A 16764-nucleotide genomic window follows, 5' to 3' on the forward strand; every position below is an offset into this window, starting at 1 on the left:
TTATAATTTGGTAGGTAATTACTAAATGCATGTGAAACTGAAAATAATTCCATTTCACATATAATTTTTTTCATTTTTTAATTTGTATAGTCAAACATCCCAGAATATCTCTAAAGACCATCTAAACTGATTCACCTCGCCTAAGTGGTAATTTCCTCAGGAAAAGCAGCTGCTTTATTTTAGTTTTTATTTCAGCTTTATTTGTGTTTTGAATGAGAATGGAGGGTGGGGTTTGGAGAAGATACACTTGGAGTTGGATTACAGACAGCCTGAAAAAGTAAGTCCATTGTTGAATTTGTTAGTAGTTGCTAATTTCCCTAGTCGTTCAAAAATTAAAACTCTGAACAGGTCACATTTAAAACCTAGCAAAGGGCAGAAATTTCTGACAAAAATAATTTAAATGACCTAAGAAAACTGCTTCTCATCTTTCTATTTAGAAGTAGTTTAATTTAAACTACAACATCAATCACTAAAATCTTAAGATTCAAACAGCTCTGGCAATGAGAGCAAATGTATGAATACAAACCTAGAAATTATTTCAAAATCACTTCTTTTCTAAGGTTATGTTCCTTTAATCATGTTCTATATTGTTTATAATGAGATACTAAAAATAATTACAGGAAAGTATCGATGTGGTAGAGTTAAAACAACACTGGCCTTAACGTAAAATGAATGTTTGTTCCGTCCTACACATTACAAATATTCTAAGCTTATTGCCTCTTTATAAAATGGAGTATCACCTCTGATTTTACCTAGAGCCATTGTATTCATATAAATAAGCAAGATCTTGATAAGCATTATAGCATTACGCAAAGTTAAGACTATCACATTGTGCTAATTTTAATACTTACCAGAAAAAGGATTTTTGCCAATGATTAAGACATTTGGCAATGACATCATGATCAATTGCTGCAAAGTCTCCTGTAAAAAGATACCCCAATGGTTGTTATACAGGTAATGCTGATTAATTAGTCAATAAGCTGTAACTTATGATTTGTGCACTTCTCTGTGGATATGCTATACTGCAAATAAAAAGCTTTCAAAAAGGTGAAAAAACTTACCCAAGGTCTTAAAAAGACATCTAAGATCTTAAACTTTTTGTAACTTTAAGTTAATGAATTAAGTAACTAAAATTATAGTATCAGCCAGACTTAATAACATATCAAATATCTACAAAATAAGTGTCCAAGTGAACAGGTCTAATATTGACTATTTGGAAATCTGAGTTTTAGGTATTAGATGATGATTTAAAGATGATTAAATAATATTCCTCAATAAAAGATCAAGCACGATTACTCTTTTTGGTCTTTTGTTACTTCTCTTTAAGGGAATTAAAAACCTCTATTAAAATTAAGGAAATCATGGAGCACCTGGGTGGCTCAGTCAGTTGAATGTCCGACTTCCACTCAGGTCATGATCTCACGGTTTTTGAGTTTGAGCCCCATGTCAGGCTCTGTGCTGACAGCTGAGAGGCTGGAGCCTGCTTCGGATTCTGTATCTCCCTCTCTCTTTGCCCCTCCCCCACTCATGCTCAGTCTCTCTCTCTCTCTCTCTTAAAAACAAATAAACATTAAAAAAATTAAGGACACTAGTTACTTCATTAAAAATTGTGTCTTAAGATCATTTCACGCAAGTGAGCTCTTCCTCAGTGAATCATTATTTCTCCCCTCTATCTACAATAGATGTTTTAGTTCAATTTCTCTCAAATTGTCCGTGACAAGAATATATACACATTCTGATACTATGGGATGATTCAGAAGAATTGAATGCTTTCAAATTACTCATTTTAGTTAATACATCAACTATGCATCTTCCATTTTTATTATCCTTGTTTTGAGGAGATGAAGGAACACAATGTGTCTGTCATTACTATCACTAATAATGACATGCTACAAAGGGTCTGCAATGAATTAAGACTACAGGACGACAGGTGTCCCGTGATATTGCTCAATGCTGTCCTGTGATATTGCTCAATCTATGCAAAATTATACAAACAATTGTGAATGTCCTTATAATTTGGCTTTCACTATATATTCAGACATAACCAGTTACTGAGGAATACATTTTTAAAAGTGTTTAATTCTTTCTGAATCACTCTTTACTTACTACTATGATGAGGGAGCAAATATCATGAAAATTTAACTTGTATTGCTTTTTAAAGATGTGTAATTCTAGATCCCATAAAGCATTTTCCCATAGCCAGTGTGTAACATGTACCAGAGGTTCATTAGAATTCATCTTTTATCTATAATTCCTTATAGGTATGTATTGGAAAGACTCAAAACATTTTCTTCAGTGTTATATATACTGGCTCTTTAAAAAACTATTACCAAAACATGGATACATGTTATTTTTTTTAATGTTTATTTATTTTTGAGAGAGAGATAGCATGAACATACGCGTGAGTGGGTGAAGGGCAGAGAGAGAATCCCAAACAAGTTCCTTCCTGTCAGTGCAGAATCCAACACGGGGCTCAAACCCAGAACTATGAGATCATGACCTATGCTGAAGCTGGATGCATGACTGAGCTACCCAGGTGCCCCAAAACATGCACACATTTAAAGAAAAAGTATACACTCAGTATGTGTATCATGTCAGATAAATAATTAAGAGTAAGTGTCAAGAAGTGCTAAAATCACTTACTCCAAAGACTGAGTCTGGTTATTTAATAAATAAAATTTCCAGTTCAAAGCAAGTTACCTCAGGACAGAATATGCTATTAGCTAAGTATGTAACAGCTAAATGGACCTAAAGAATCATTCTTTGTTTCCTTGCCTTGAAGCAAAATTATCAAGACTACATGGACATACTGTTGTATTTTCATTTTCATTTGTCTCCATATACTTTTTAATTTCTTCTCTAATTGCCTAGTTGACCCATTCATTCTTTAGTAGGATGTTCTTTAACCTTCATGCTTTTGGAGGTTTTCCAGACTTTTTCCTGTGCTTGATTTCAAGTTTCATAGCATTGTGGTCTGAAAGTGTGCATGGCATGATCTCAATTCTTTTATACTACGTAAGGGCTGTTTTGTGACCCAGTATGTGATCTTGGAGAATGCTCCATGTGCACTCAAGAAGAAAGTATATTCTGTTGCTGTGGGATGCAGAGTTCTAAATATATCTGTCAAGTCCATCTGATCCAATATATCATTCAGAGCCCTTGTTTCTTTATTTATTCTCTGTCTAGATATTCTATCCATTGTTGTAAGTGAAGTATTAAAGTCTCCTGCAATTACCAGGAGACTTATCAATTCTTATCAATAAGGTTGCTTATGTTTGTGATTAACTGTTTTATATATTTGGGGGATCCCAAATTTGGTGCATAGACATTTATAATTGTTAGCTCTTCCTGATGTATACACCCTGTAATTATTATATAATGCCCTTCTTCATCTCTTGTTATGACCTTTAATTTAAAGTCTAGTTAGTCTGATATAAGTATGGCTACTCCAGCTTTCTTTTCATTTCCAGTAGCATGATAGACAGTTCTCCATCCCCTCACTTTCAATCTGAAGGCATCCTCAGGTCTAAAATGAGTCTCTTGTAGACAGCAAATAGATGGGTCTTGTTTTTTTATCCATTCTGATACCTTATGTCTTTTGGTTGGAGCAATTAGTCCATTTACATTCAGTGTTATTATTGAAAGATATGGATTTAGAGTCATTGTGATATCTGTAGGTTTCACGCTTGTAGTGGTGTCTCTGGTACTTTGTGGTCCTTGCAACATTTCACTCACAGAATCCCCCTTAGGATCTCTTGTAGAGCTGGTTTAGTGGACGAATTCCTCCAGTTTTTGTTTGTTTGGGAAAACCTTTATCTCTCCTTCTATTCTGAATGACAGACTTGCTGGATAAAGGATTCTTGGCTGCGTATTTTTTCTGTTCATCACATTGAAGATTTCCTGCCATTCCTTTCTGGCCTGCCAAGTTTCAGTAGACAGGTCTGCTACTACCCTTACGGGTCTACCTTTGTATGTTAAGGCCCATCTACCCCTAGGTACTTTCAGAATTCTCTCTTTATCCTTGTATTTTGCCAGTTTCATTATGATATGTCATGCAGAAGATCAATTCAAGTTATGTCTGAAGGGAGTTCTCTGTGCCTCTTGGATTTCAATGCCTGTTTCCTTCCCCAGATCAGGGAAGTTCTCAGCTATGATTTGTTCAAGTACACCTTCAGCCCCTTTCTCTCTCTTCTTCTTCTGGAATTCCTATGATACAGATATTGTTCTGTTTGATTGCATCACTTAGTTCTCTAATTCTCCCCTTGTACTCCTGGATTTTTTTATCTTTTTCTCAGCTTCCTCTTTTTCCATAATTTTATCTTCTAATTCACCTATTCTCTCCTCTGCCTCTTCAATCCGCGATGAAGCGTTGAATAACTGGGGAGGCGGCCATATTCCTGGAGATGGCTGAATGTTGTAAAGAAATTTATTTCCCACAGGGGCGCCTGGGGGGCTCAGTCAGTTGAGCGTCCGACTTCAGCTCAGGTCATATTCTCACAGATCATGGGTTCAAGTCCCACACTGGGGTCTGTGCTAACAGCTGAGAGCCTGGAGCCTGCTTCGGATTCTGTCTCCCTTTCTCTGCCCATCCCCCACTCATGCTCTGTCTCTCTCAAAAGTAAATAATAAACATTAAAAAAAAAGACTAACTGTACATGTATTTAAAAGAAATCATAAATATGAGATGCATAAAAAAAAGCAATCACTGTTCTGTCTCTATCCCATTTAGCAGAGATAGTCTAAGAACAAAGAACATTCAAATTCAGTATTATTAAAGAGGTATTAAATTTTAAGAGATCCTGAATTATTAGGAAAAAACGTTTACCTCAGTTTTAAGATAAAGGATAATTCTCATTTATACCACTTGTTTTGGGATAACATGCGTGAAAACTGATAAATCATACCAGAAAACATCAACTTAGATTTTCAAGGTAATTTATTACATTGTTTTGCCATGTAACATTCCATGTTGGTATAATGTTATAAGGAAACTGTCCAGACCAATAGTAATCTTCAATACGTCCACAACCTCACTCCTCCACCCTCTTCCTCAGCTGGCTCCCCACTCCTGCCTACTCTGTTCTCCCATGCCTCATGGTAACTCTGTCTGTTCAAAAAGATAAAAGCAATCTCATTGATCCTTTCACTGTATGGTATCATCAATAACCTAATATGTTTGACTTTTATGCTATGTAACTCTAGTAGTTCGATGATGCAATTGCTACAAAAAACTGCTATATTCAAACTTAACTCCATGTGTCTGAACATGTACGTTAGTGTAGCAGAATCTGATACCTAGTACAGCATACTCTGGTAGAGTACAATCTGAATGTCTAGGCTTAAACGTCAGCTCCATGACTTACTGTGTATGTGACTTCTGTTGGGAAGGGCAGGAAATAAAACAAAAGTATAAAGTTTTTTTTTTTTTTTAGTGGTCATTATAAAATACTAGTTAATGGGAAAAAAATCTATCTTTTACGTTATTTCCAAGTATTAATTTAGTTATGTCTGAAAGTGATAATATTAGGCAAGGCAGCTAAAAACTACACAAATTTAAAAAATCCAATTATTCTAAAACCTCTATTTGGCTCTATGCATCCAGAAGATTTGTAAAAATTCCTATTTCCCTATTCTAATCTTACAAGTAACACTGAAAAATAAACAAAACATAAAAGATATCAGAGACTAAAAAAACCTGATTGCTATTGTTGAAACTCTATTAAATATCATCCCCAGATTTCCCAGACATCACCTAGTTCTAAAGATGTTCATTATTAAGGTGCTAAATAAATGGAAAAATAATACATATTTGAGCCCAAGATAAATATGACTTTAAGTAGGAGGAACAGATTAATTGAAGAGTTAAGGATGATAATACATACGTATATGAATTAGTTTGTTAGAAAAGTGGCAAGAAAAGGGGCACCTGGGTGGCTCAGTTGGTTAACTGTCTGACTTCGGCTCAGGTCATGATCTTATGGTTCATGGGTTTGGGCCCCATATTGGGCTCTGTGCTGACAGCTCAGAACCTGGAGCCTGTTTCAGATTCTGTGTCTCCCTCTCTCCCTCCCTCACTCATGCTCTGTCTCTCAAAAGTAAATAAATGTGAATTTTTTTTTTAAAAAAGTGGTAAGAGGGGCGCCTGGGTGGCGCAGTTGGTTAAGCATCCGACTTCAGCCAGGTCACGATCTCGCGGCCCGTGAGTTCGAGCCCCACGTCAGGCTCTGGGCTGATGGCTCAGAGCCTGGAGCCTGTTTCCGATTCTGTGTCTCCCTCTCTCTGCCCCTCCCCCGTTCATGCTCTGTCTCTCTCTGTCCCAAAAATAAGTAAATGTTGAAAAAAAAAAAATTAAAAAAAAAAAAGTGGTAAGAAACATAAAAAATGTATAGAGAAAGAATTTTAGCAATATAACTGAAAGAATTGAGAAAACCAGAGCAGTTATTCATTCAACAAATATTTACTGTGTGTTTATTATCTGCCAGACATTGTTCTAGAAAATGGAAATACAGCAGTAAACAAAAATCTGTGCTCTCAGGGGGTAGACAGAAAATAAGTAAGTGATTTTGATGATAAGTGCTAAGTACAAAAATAAAGCAGGGAATGAGAAGGCGTACTAGAGATTGTGTTGTTTCACAGAACAGGGAGAAATTCTATCCTGGTGTGAAAACAGCCTGGAGAACACCAATACTTAATAAAAAGAAAAAGACCAAACAAGAATGAACTGGCAAAATTTGCAACTACGTGGATGGAACTGGAGGGTATTATGCTAAGTGAAATTAGTCAGAGAAAGACAAAAATCATATGACTTCACTCATATGAGGACTTTAAGAGACAAAACAGATGAACATAAAGGAAGGGAAACAAAAATAATATAAAAACAGGGAGGGGAACAAAACAGAAGAGACTCATAAATATGGAGAACAAACTGGGGGTTACTGGAGGGGCTGTGGGAGGGAGGATGGGGTAAATGGGTAAGGGGCACTAAGGAATCTACTCCTGAAATCACTGTTGCACTATATGCTAACTAATTTGGATACAAATTTTAAAAAATAAAAAAGAAAATTAAAAAAAGAAAGAACTGTCAGAGATTACATTAAAAGGAAAATAACAGTAAAGGTGCTCTGATAGGTACAAGTAATTTTATTCCTAGTACTTTTTGTTGACTTACAGTTTTTCTATAAAAAGTGGCATATTAACTACATTTTTAGTTGACCATCTAAAAGCTTTATTGATATACACACAAGCTTCCGTGAATTAAAGTTCATATTGCTAAAACACTGTAAGAAAGGCTATTTCATGTTTGTGCCAACACAGACAGTATTTAGTTAATCTTTAAAGATAACTTGAACTACGGGGTACCTGGGTGGTTCCGTCAGTTAAGTGCCCAACTCTTGATTTCAGTCCAGGTCATGATCTCGTGTTTTGTGAGATTGGGCCCAACGCTGGGCTCTGTACTAACAGCATTGAGCCTGCTTGGGGCTCTCTCTTCCTCTCTCTCTTCTCCACCCCACTTGTGCTTGTGCATACTCTCTCTTTCTCAACATAAATAAACTTTAAAAATGTATCTAAGCTCATTTAAGAAAAAAAAGATAACTTAAACTAGGCTTCTCCTTCTTCCTAGAAGTTATCCAGAAACTACTTTCACAATAAGAAGTTAAACAATACTTCTGGCAAAGGTCTGGGCTCATATCCCTTTCCTGAATTACACACTGAGCAAAATGCTGTTACTAAAACTGCACATTACTATAGTACTAAACATAAGTTTCAAAGATTTCTAAAATATAAGAGTCTCTTCTCTGAGACTGATGATATAGGGGCACCTAGGTGGCTCAGTCAGTTAAGTGTCTGACTTTGGCTCAGGTCATGATTTCACAGTTCATGGGTTCAAGCCCTGTGTCAGGCTCTGTGCTGACAGCTCAGAGGCTGGAGCCTGCTTCGGATTCTGTGTCTCCCTCTCTCTCTGCCCCTCCCCCGCTCATGCTCTGTCTGTCAAAAATAAATAAAACATTAAAAAAAAATTTTTTAATGAATAAACATAAAAAATATTTAAAAAAAAGACACGATCTATTTTAAAAATTCAAACATAATTACATTTATAATATTTGTATTTATACTTTTATCTGTGTTACTAGTGAAAAGAATTAAGACATTTTACATTTTAGTAGTCTATAAAAAAAAAAGTAAATGAATGGCATTAAAAGGAAAGAACATTTCGGGCACCTTGGTGGCTTAGCTGTTGGGTGGCCGACTTTGGCTCACGTCATGATCTTGCAGTTTGTGGGTTCGAGCCCCGCATCGGCTCTATGCTGACAGCTTGGAGCCTGGAGCCTGATGTAAATTCTGTGTCTCCCTCTCTCTGCCCCTCCCCCGCTCATGCTCTGTGTCTCTCTCTCCAAAATAAATAAACATTAACAAAAAAGTTTTTTTAACTTGTTTAAAAAAAAAGGGAAGAACATCTGACCAAAATGTCAAAAATACGATATCAAGTATGTGTTGTATAAGAAACAAAGAGTCTCATTTCCTTGGCTACTATATTTTATTAATAATCCAAATATTGGCTATTATAACACATATTAAACAAAAACCTTAATAAGTACCACCTTTCTCTGGCAACTAGATTAATGGTACCAGACCATTTCTTTTTAGTATTAACGACATTAACCATACAAAAACGTCCCAATAAATTTAAATTTCCTAATAGTATTCTTTTTTTTCTGAGCCTCAAATGATTCAGCTTATTATTTTAGTGGTAGTTGAGGAACCACCTTGCTTCATTCAGTACTTATTTAAACTGCAGGCACAGTAGTCAAGACAAACACTGCTGCTGACAGAATTATAAAAATGGGAGAAGGAGGCAAGATGGCGGCTTAGGAGGACGCTGGGCTCACCGCACGTCCTGCTGATCACTTAGATTCCATCTACACCTGCCTAAATAACCCAGAAAACCGCCAGAGGATTAGCAGAACGGAGTCGCTGGAGCCAAACGCAGACGACAGGCCCACGGAAGAGGGTAGGAAGGGCGGCGAGGCGGTGCGCGCTCCACGGACTGGCGGGAGGGAGCCGGGGCAGAGGGGCGGCTCGCCGGCCAAACAGAGCCCCCGAGTCTGGCTTGCAAAAGCGGAGGGGCCTGATGGACTGTGTTCCGACAGCAAGCGCGACTTAGCGTCTGGGAGGTCATAAGTTAACAGATCTGCTCGGAAAGCGGGAAGGCTGGAGGACAAAGGGAGGGAGAGCTGCTGAGCCCCCGGACTACAGAGCTCAGTTTGGCGGGGAACAAAGGCGCTCGCCAGCGCCATCTCCCCCGCCCATCCCCCAGCCAAAATCCCAAAGAGAACCAGTTCCTGCCAGGGAACTTCCTCGCTCCACGCAAACACCCAACTCTGCGCTTCTGCGGAGCCAAACCTCCGGCAGCAGATCTGACTCCCTCCCGCTGCCACAGGGCCCCTCCTGAAGTGGATCACCTAAGGAGAAGCGATCTAAGCCTGCCCCTCCTGCCCCCGTGCACCTTGCCTACCCACCCCAGCTAATACGCCAGATCCCCAGCATCACAAGCCTGGCAGGGTGCAAGTAGCCCAGACGAGCCACACCACCCCACAGTGAATCCTGCCCCTAGGAGAGGGGAAGAGAAGGCACACACCAGTCTGACTGTGGCCCCAGCGGTGGGCTGGGGGCAGACATCAGGTCTGACTGCGGCCCCGCCCACCAACTCCAGTTATACACCACAGCACAGGGGAAGTGTCCTGCAGGTCCTCACCACGCCAGGGACTATCCAAAATGACCAAGCGGAAGAATTCCCCTCAGAAGAATCTCCAGCAAATAACAACAGCTAATGAGCTGATCAAAAAGGACTTAAATAATATAACAGAAAGTGAATTTAGAATAATAGTCATAAAATTAATCGCTGGGCTTGAAAACAGTATACAGGACAGCAGAGAATCTCTTGCTACAGAGATCAAGGGACTCAGGAACAGTCACGAGGAGCTGAAAAACGCTTTAAATGAAATGCATAACAAAATGGAAACCACCACGGCTCGGATGGAAGAGGCAGAGGAGAGAATAGGTGAACTAGAAGATAAAGTTATGGAAAAAGAGGAAGCTGAGAAAAAGAGAGATTAAAAAATCCAGGAGTATGAGGGGAAAATTAGAGAACTAAGTGATACACTGAAAAGAAATAATATACGCATAATTGGTATCCCAGAGGAGGAAGAGAGAGGGAAAGGTGCTGAAGGGGTACTTGAAGAAATCATAGCTGAGAACTTCCCTGAACTGGGGAAGGAAAAAGGCATTGAAATCCAAGAGGCACAGAGAACTCCCTTCAGACGTAACTTGAATCGATCTTCTGCACGACATATCATAGTGAAACTGGCAAAATACAAGGATAAAGAGAAAATTCTGAAAGCAGCAAGCGGTAAATGTGCCCTCACATATAAAGGGAGACCTATAAGACTCGTGACTGATCTCTCTTTTGAAACTTGGCAGGCCAGAAAGAATTGGCACGAGATTTTCAGGGTGCTAGACAGAAAAAATATGCAGCCGAGAATCCTTTATCCAGCAAGTCTGTCATTTAGAATAGAAGGAGAGATAAAGGTCTTCCCAAACAAACAAAAACTGAAGGAATTTGTCACCACTAAACCAGCCCTACAAGAGATCCTAAGGGGGACCCTGTGAGACAAAGTCCCAGAGACATCACTACAAGCATAACACATACAGACATCACAATGACTCTAAACCCGTATCTTTCTATAATAACACTGAATGTAAATGGATTAAATGCGCCAACCAAAAGACATAGGGTATCAGAATGGATAAAAAAACAAGACCCATCTATTTGCTGTCTACAAGAGACTCATTTTAGAGCTGAGGACACCTTTAGATTGAGAGTGAGGGGATGGAGAACTATTTATCATGCGACTGGAAGCCAAAAGAAAGCTGGAGTAGCCATACTTGTATCAGACAAACTAGACTTTAAATTAAAGGCTGTAACAAGAGATGAAGAAGGACATTATATAATAGTTACAGGGTCTATCCATCAGGAAGAGCTAACAATTATAAATGTCTATGCGCCGAATACCAGAGCCCCCAAATATATAAAACAATTCCTCATAAACATAAGCAACCTTATTGATAAGAATGTGGTAATTGCAGGGGACTTTAACACCCCACTTACAGAAATGGATAGATCATCTAGACACACGGTCAATAAAGAAACAAGGGCCCTGAATGAGACATTGGATCAGATGGACTTGACAGATATATTTAGAACTCTGCATCCCAAAGCAACAGAATATACTTTCTTCTCGAGTGCACATGGAACATTCTCCAAGATAGATCATATACTGGGTCACAAAACAGCCCTTCATAAGTTTACAAGAATTGAAATTATACCATGCTTACTTTCAGACCACAATGCTATGAAGCTTGAAATCAACCACAGGAAAAAGTCTGGAAAACCTCCAAAATCATGGAGGTTAAAGAACACCCTACTAACGAATGAGTCGGTCAACCAGGCATTTAGAGAAGAAATTTAAAAATATATGGAAACAAATGAAAATGAAAATACAACAATCCAAATGCTTTGGGACGCAGCAAAGGCAGTCCTGAGAGGAAAATACATTGCAATCCAGGCCTATCTCAAGAAACAAGAAAAATCCCAAATACAAAATCTAACAGCACACCTAAAGGAACTAGAAGCAGAACAGCAAAGGCAGCCTAAGCCCAGCAGAAGAAGAGAAATAATAAAGATCAGAGCAGAAATAAACAATATAGAATCTAAAAAAACTGTAGAGCAGATCAACGAAACCAAGAGTTGGTTTTTTGAAAAAATAAACAAAATTGACAAACCTCTAGCCAGGTTTCTCAAAAAGAAGCGGGAGAGGACCCAAAGAGATAAAATCATGAATGCAAATGGAATTATTACAACCAATCCCTCAGAGATACAAACAATTATCAGGGAATACTATGAAAAATTATATGCCAACAAATTGGACAACCTGGAAGAAATGGACAAATTCCTGAACACCCACACTCTTCCAAAACTCAATCAGGAGGAAATAGAAAGCTTGAACAGACCCATAACCAGCGAAGAAATTGAATTGGTTATCAAAAATCTCCCAACAAATAAGAGTCCAGGACCAGATGGCTTCCAGGGGAGTTCTACCAGACGTTTAAAGCAGAGATAATACCTATCCTTCTCAAGCTGTTCCAAAAAATAGAAAGGGAAGGAAAACTTCCAGACTCATTCTATGAAGCCAGTATTACTTTGATTCCTAAACCAGACAGAGACCCAGTAAAAAAAGAGAACTACAGGCCAATATCCCTGATGAATATGGATGCAAAAATTCTCAATAAGATACTAGCAAATCGAATTCAATGGCATATAAAAAGAATTATTCACCATGATCAAGTGGGATTCATTCCTGGGATGCAGGGCTGGTTCAACATTCGCAAATCAATCAACATGATACATCACATTAACAAAAAAAAAGAGAAGAACCATATGATCCTGTCAATCGATGCAGAAAAGGCCTTTGACAAAATCCAGCACCCTTTCTTAATAAAAACCCTTGAGAAAGTCGGGATAGAAGGAACATACTTAAAGATCATACAAGCCATTTATGAAAAGCCCACAGCTAACATCATCCTCAACGGGGAAAAACTGAGAGCTTTTTCCCTGAGATCAGGAACACGACAGGGATGCCCACTCTCACCGCTGTTGTTTAACATAGTGTTGGAGGTTCTAGCATCAGCAATCAGACAACAAAAGGAAATCAAATGCATCCAAATTGGCAAAGATGAAGTCAAGCTTTCGCTTTTTCCAGATGACATGATATTATACATGGAAAATCCGATAGACTCCACCAAAAGTCTGCTAGAACTGATACATGAATTCAGCAAAGTTGTAGGATAAAAAATCAATGTACAGAAATCAGTTGCATTCTTATACACTAACAATGAAGCAACAGAAAGACAAATAAAGAAACTGATCCCATTCACAATTGCACCAAAAGCATAAAATACCTAGGAATAAATCTAACCAAAGATGTAAAGGATCTGTATGCTGAAAACTATAGAAAGCTTATGAAGGAAGTTGAAGAAGATTTAAAGAAATGGAAAGACATTCCCTGCTCATGGATTGGAAAAATAAATATTGTCAAAATGTCAATACTAACCAAAGCTATCTACACATTCAATGCAATCCCAATCAAAATTGCACCAGCATTCTTCTCGAAACTAGAACAAGCAATTCTAAAATTCATATGGAACCACAAAAGGCCCCGAATAGCCAAAGGAATTTTGAAGAAGAAGACCAAAGCAGGAGGCATCACAATCCCAGACTTTAGCCTCTACTACAAAGCTGTCATCATCAAGACAGCATGGTATTGGCACAAAAACAGACACGTAGACCAATGGAATAGAATAGAAACCCCAGAACTAGACCCACAAACGTATGGCCAACTCATCTTTGACAAAGCAGGAAAGAACATCCAATGGAAAAAAGACAGCCTCTTTAACAAATGGTGCTGGGAGAACTGGACAGCAACATGCAGAAGGTTGAAACTAGACCACTTTCTCACACCATTCACAAAAATAAACTCAAAATGGATAAAGGACCTAAATGTGAGACAGGAAACCATCAAAACCTTAGAGGAGAAAGCAGGGAAAGACCTCTCTGACCTCAGCCGTAGCAATCTCTTACTCGACACGTCCCCAAAGGCAAGGGAATTAAAAGCAAAAGTGAATTACAGGGACCTTATGAAGATAAAAAGCTTCTGCACAGCAAAGGAAACAACCAACAAAACTAAAAGGCAACCAACGGAATGGGAAAAGATATTCGCAAATGACATATCGGACAAAGGGCTAGTAACCAAAATCTATAAAGAGCTCACCAAACTCCACACCCGAAAAACAAATAACCCAGTGAAGAAATGGGCAGAAAACATGAATAGACACTTCTCTAAAGAAGACATCCGGATGGCCAACAGGCACATGAAAAGATGTTCAGCGTCGCTCCTTATCAGGGAAATACAAATCAAAACCACACTCAGGTATCACCTCACGCCAGTCAGAGTGGCCAAAATGAACAAATCAGGAGACTATAGATGCTGGAGAGGATGTGGAGAAACGGGAACCGTCTTGCACTGTTGGTGGGAATGCAAATTGGTGCAGCCGCTCTGGAAAGCAGTGTGGAGGTTCCTCAGAAAATTAAAAATAGACCTACCCTATGACCCAGCAATAGCACTGCTAGGAATTTATCCAAGGGATACAGGAGTACTGATGCATAGGGCCACTTGTACCCCAATGTTCATAGCAGCACTCTCAACAATAGCCAAATTATGGAAAGAGCCTAAATGTCCACCAACTGATGAATGGATAAAGAAATTGTGGTTTATATACACAATGGAATATTACGTGGCAATGAGAAAAAATGAAATATGGCCTTTTGTAGCAACGTGGATGGAACTGGAGAGTGTGATGCTAAGTGAAATAAGCCATACAGAGATAGACAGATACCATATGGTTTCACTCTTATGTGGATCCTGAGAAACTTATCAGGAACCCATGGGGGAGGGGAAGGAAAAAAAAAAAAAAAAGAGGTTAGAATGGGAGAGAGCCAAAGCATAAGAGACTGTTAAAAACTGAGAACAAACTGAGGGTTGATGGGGGGTGGGAGGGAGGAGAGGGTGGGTGATGGGTATTGAGGAGGGCACCTTTTGGGATGAGCACTGGGTGTTGTACAGAAACCAATCTGTCAATAAATTTCATAAAAAAAATAAATAAATAAATAAATAAAAATTACTTTATCTGTAAAAAAAAAAAAGAATTATAAAAATGGACTAAGATTTTACTAGCAAACTGTGTCTCTGATAATCAAGTTCACTATTCATTCACAGGAATAAAAATAACACTTTTTAAAAATTCAAAGAGCCTAGGTAATTTTACATGATAGTTATAGCTTACTTATTTCTGACTTGGAAATTTCAAATATTTATTTGCAAGACAAAAATACTTGCCATTTATGGATCAAGTGATTATCTGAAAAGGTCTAACTGCCACTAAACATGAAGAAGTGCATGTTCAATGAACTTCTCAAATCTATTCTCACCAGTTATTTCTCTCAAGACCTCTTATTATTACTCCCTCATTGTACTTATTTATCACAATCAAAAGTATTTTATTTAGTCATTTACTTGTCTATTATCCCTCTAATAAAACCGCTAAGTTCCATGAGATGAGGGGCATGGTTTGTTGTGTTCACCACTATAGCCCCAATGCCTTAGCATTCAATAACACGTAGCAGAAAAGAGAGGAAATCTGAATGACACTGTAATTCTTACTGAGCTTGTACATATTCCAAATCATTAAAATGAAAAAAAGGAGTAATACTGACACTTAAGTTTACCTATCATTACTAAAAAGATTCAATGAAATAATTCCTTCCACTAATAATCATTTCAGGGTATTCTGTCAATCTTCTTTTCTCCCTGGGAACCATTTCTACAAGATGACCCTGATTCCTACCAACCCATTAAAAAAAATTTGGAGACACACATTTATGAATTTTAGCATACCCAAATTCATTTTCCTTTTGTGAAACAGACCCACCATAATGTATGACAATATTTTGCCTCAATACTTTTTCTGAGGAGCATATGAGATATAAATAAATATTTTTAGTAGTTTCAATCAATTTCAGGGAAAATTTTGATTTTTCCAAAAGACAGGTAATTTAACAGGTGACAAAAACTGCACTGATTTAGACTTTAACTTGAAATCTGTCTTATATTAAACCAGGCCATGTGTGTCTTGGTTACATATATGAGGAAGAAAAATTAGCAAATCAATTAATTGTGTAAATAAGACAGTTGATCTATTCCTGAAGATACTTTAGAACTGTCCTGGGGGCGCCTGGGTGGCTCCGTCAGTTAAGTGTCCAACTCCTGATCTTGGTTCAGGACATGATCTTATGGATCATGGGATCAAGCCCCGCATCAGGCTCTGCGCTGACAGCATGGAGTTTGGGATTCTGTCTCCCTCTCTCTCTGCCCCTTCCCTGCTTGCTCTCCATCTCTTTCTCAAGGTAAATAAGCATTTAAAAAAAAGTTTAGAAGTGTCTTGGAAACATTTTATCTAGAATATGAAGCACTGGGTTGATGGCAGAAATAGTTTGGTAAACTGGCTCTACAGGAAAAACACAAGGGAGTAATACAAGGAGAATTTCAATCTTCAGTAATATTTTGTGTTTTAAGTATCTGAAACAACACTGACAAAATGTTAAGATATTCATTCATGTCTAACCCTAAGTTAGTCCATTGGTATTCAAACAGATTAATAAAAAGAAAAGAATATGTAAGTGGTCATCCAGCAAATGTTAATGAAATATTACAGATGTGTCTAAAAAAAATGGTGTCAACTCAACACAAGTCAAAATACTAATAATAAAATCACCAGGCACGATAAACATTTGGGCTTTTCAATTCTGGCACTATTAACATTTTGGGCTGGATAATTCTTAGTTTTGGGAAACTGTGCTGCACACTATAAGACACTTAGCTGTATTCCTGGCTTCTACCCACTAAACACTAGTAGTATTCCTAGGTGTAAGAACCAAAAATGTCTCTAATCACTGCCAAATGTCCCCTGGGGGATAAAAGCACCCTCCATTGAGGACCACTTATTTAAACTATTGAACTGATGGATTTCACAATTCTATCCTTCCCAAATTTCTTGGTGACTACAACATTGTTAGATTAACATGATTAATAA

General features: G+C 38.1%; 1 protein-coding gene across 6 annotated transcripts in view; it reads right to left on the minus strand.

The window, feature by feature from the left end:
- The window catches only part of CCDC88A (coiled-coil domain containing 88A), a 148384-nt gene that overhangs the window by 94455 nt on the left and 37165 nt on the right, over positions 1–16764 (minus strand). For all 6 annotated transcript variants that reach the window (XR_007150925.1, XM_047852924.1, XM_047852925.1 and 3 more), the window contains exon 4: positions 852–921. Coding sequence is in view for 5 of the 6 variants with exons in the window: in XM_047852924.1 (XP_047708880.1) it covers positions 852–921 (70 nt within the window). In the remaining variant the exon portion in view is untranslated. The remainder of the gene's footprint in view (positions 1–851; positions 922–16764) is intronic.

This window comes from Prionailurus viverrinus, chromosome A3 (assembly GCF_022837055.1).
Source record: "Prionailurus viverrinus isolate Anna chromosome A3, UM_Priviv_1.0, whole genome shotgun sequence".
Lineage (NCBI taxonomy): Eukaryota > Metazoa > Chordata > Mammalia > Carnivora > Felidae > Prionailurus > Prionailurus viverrinus.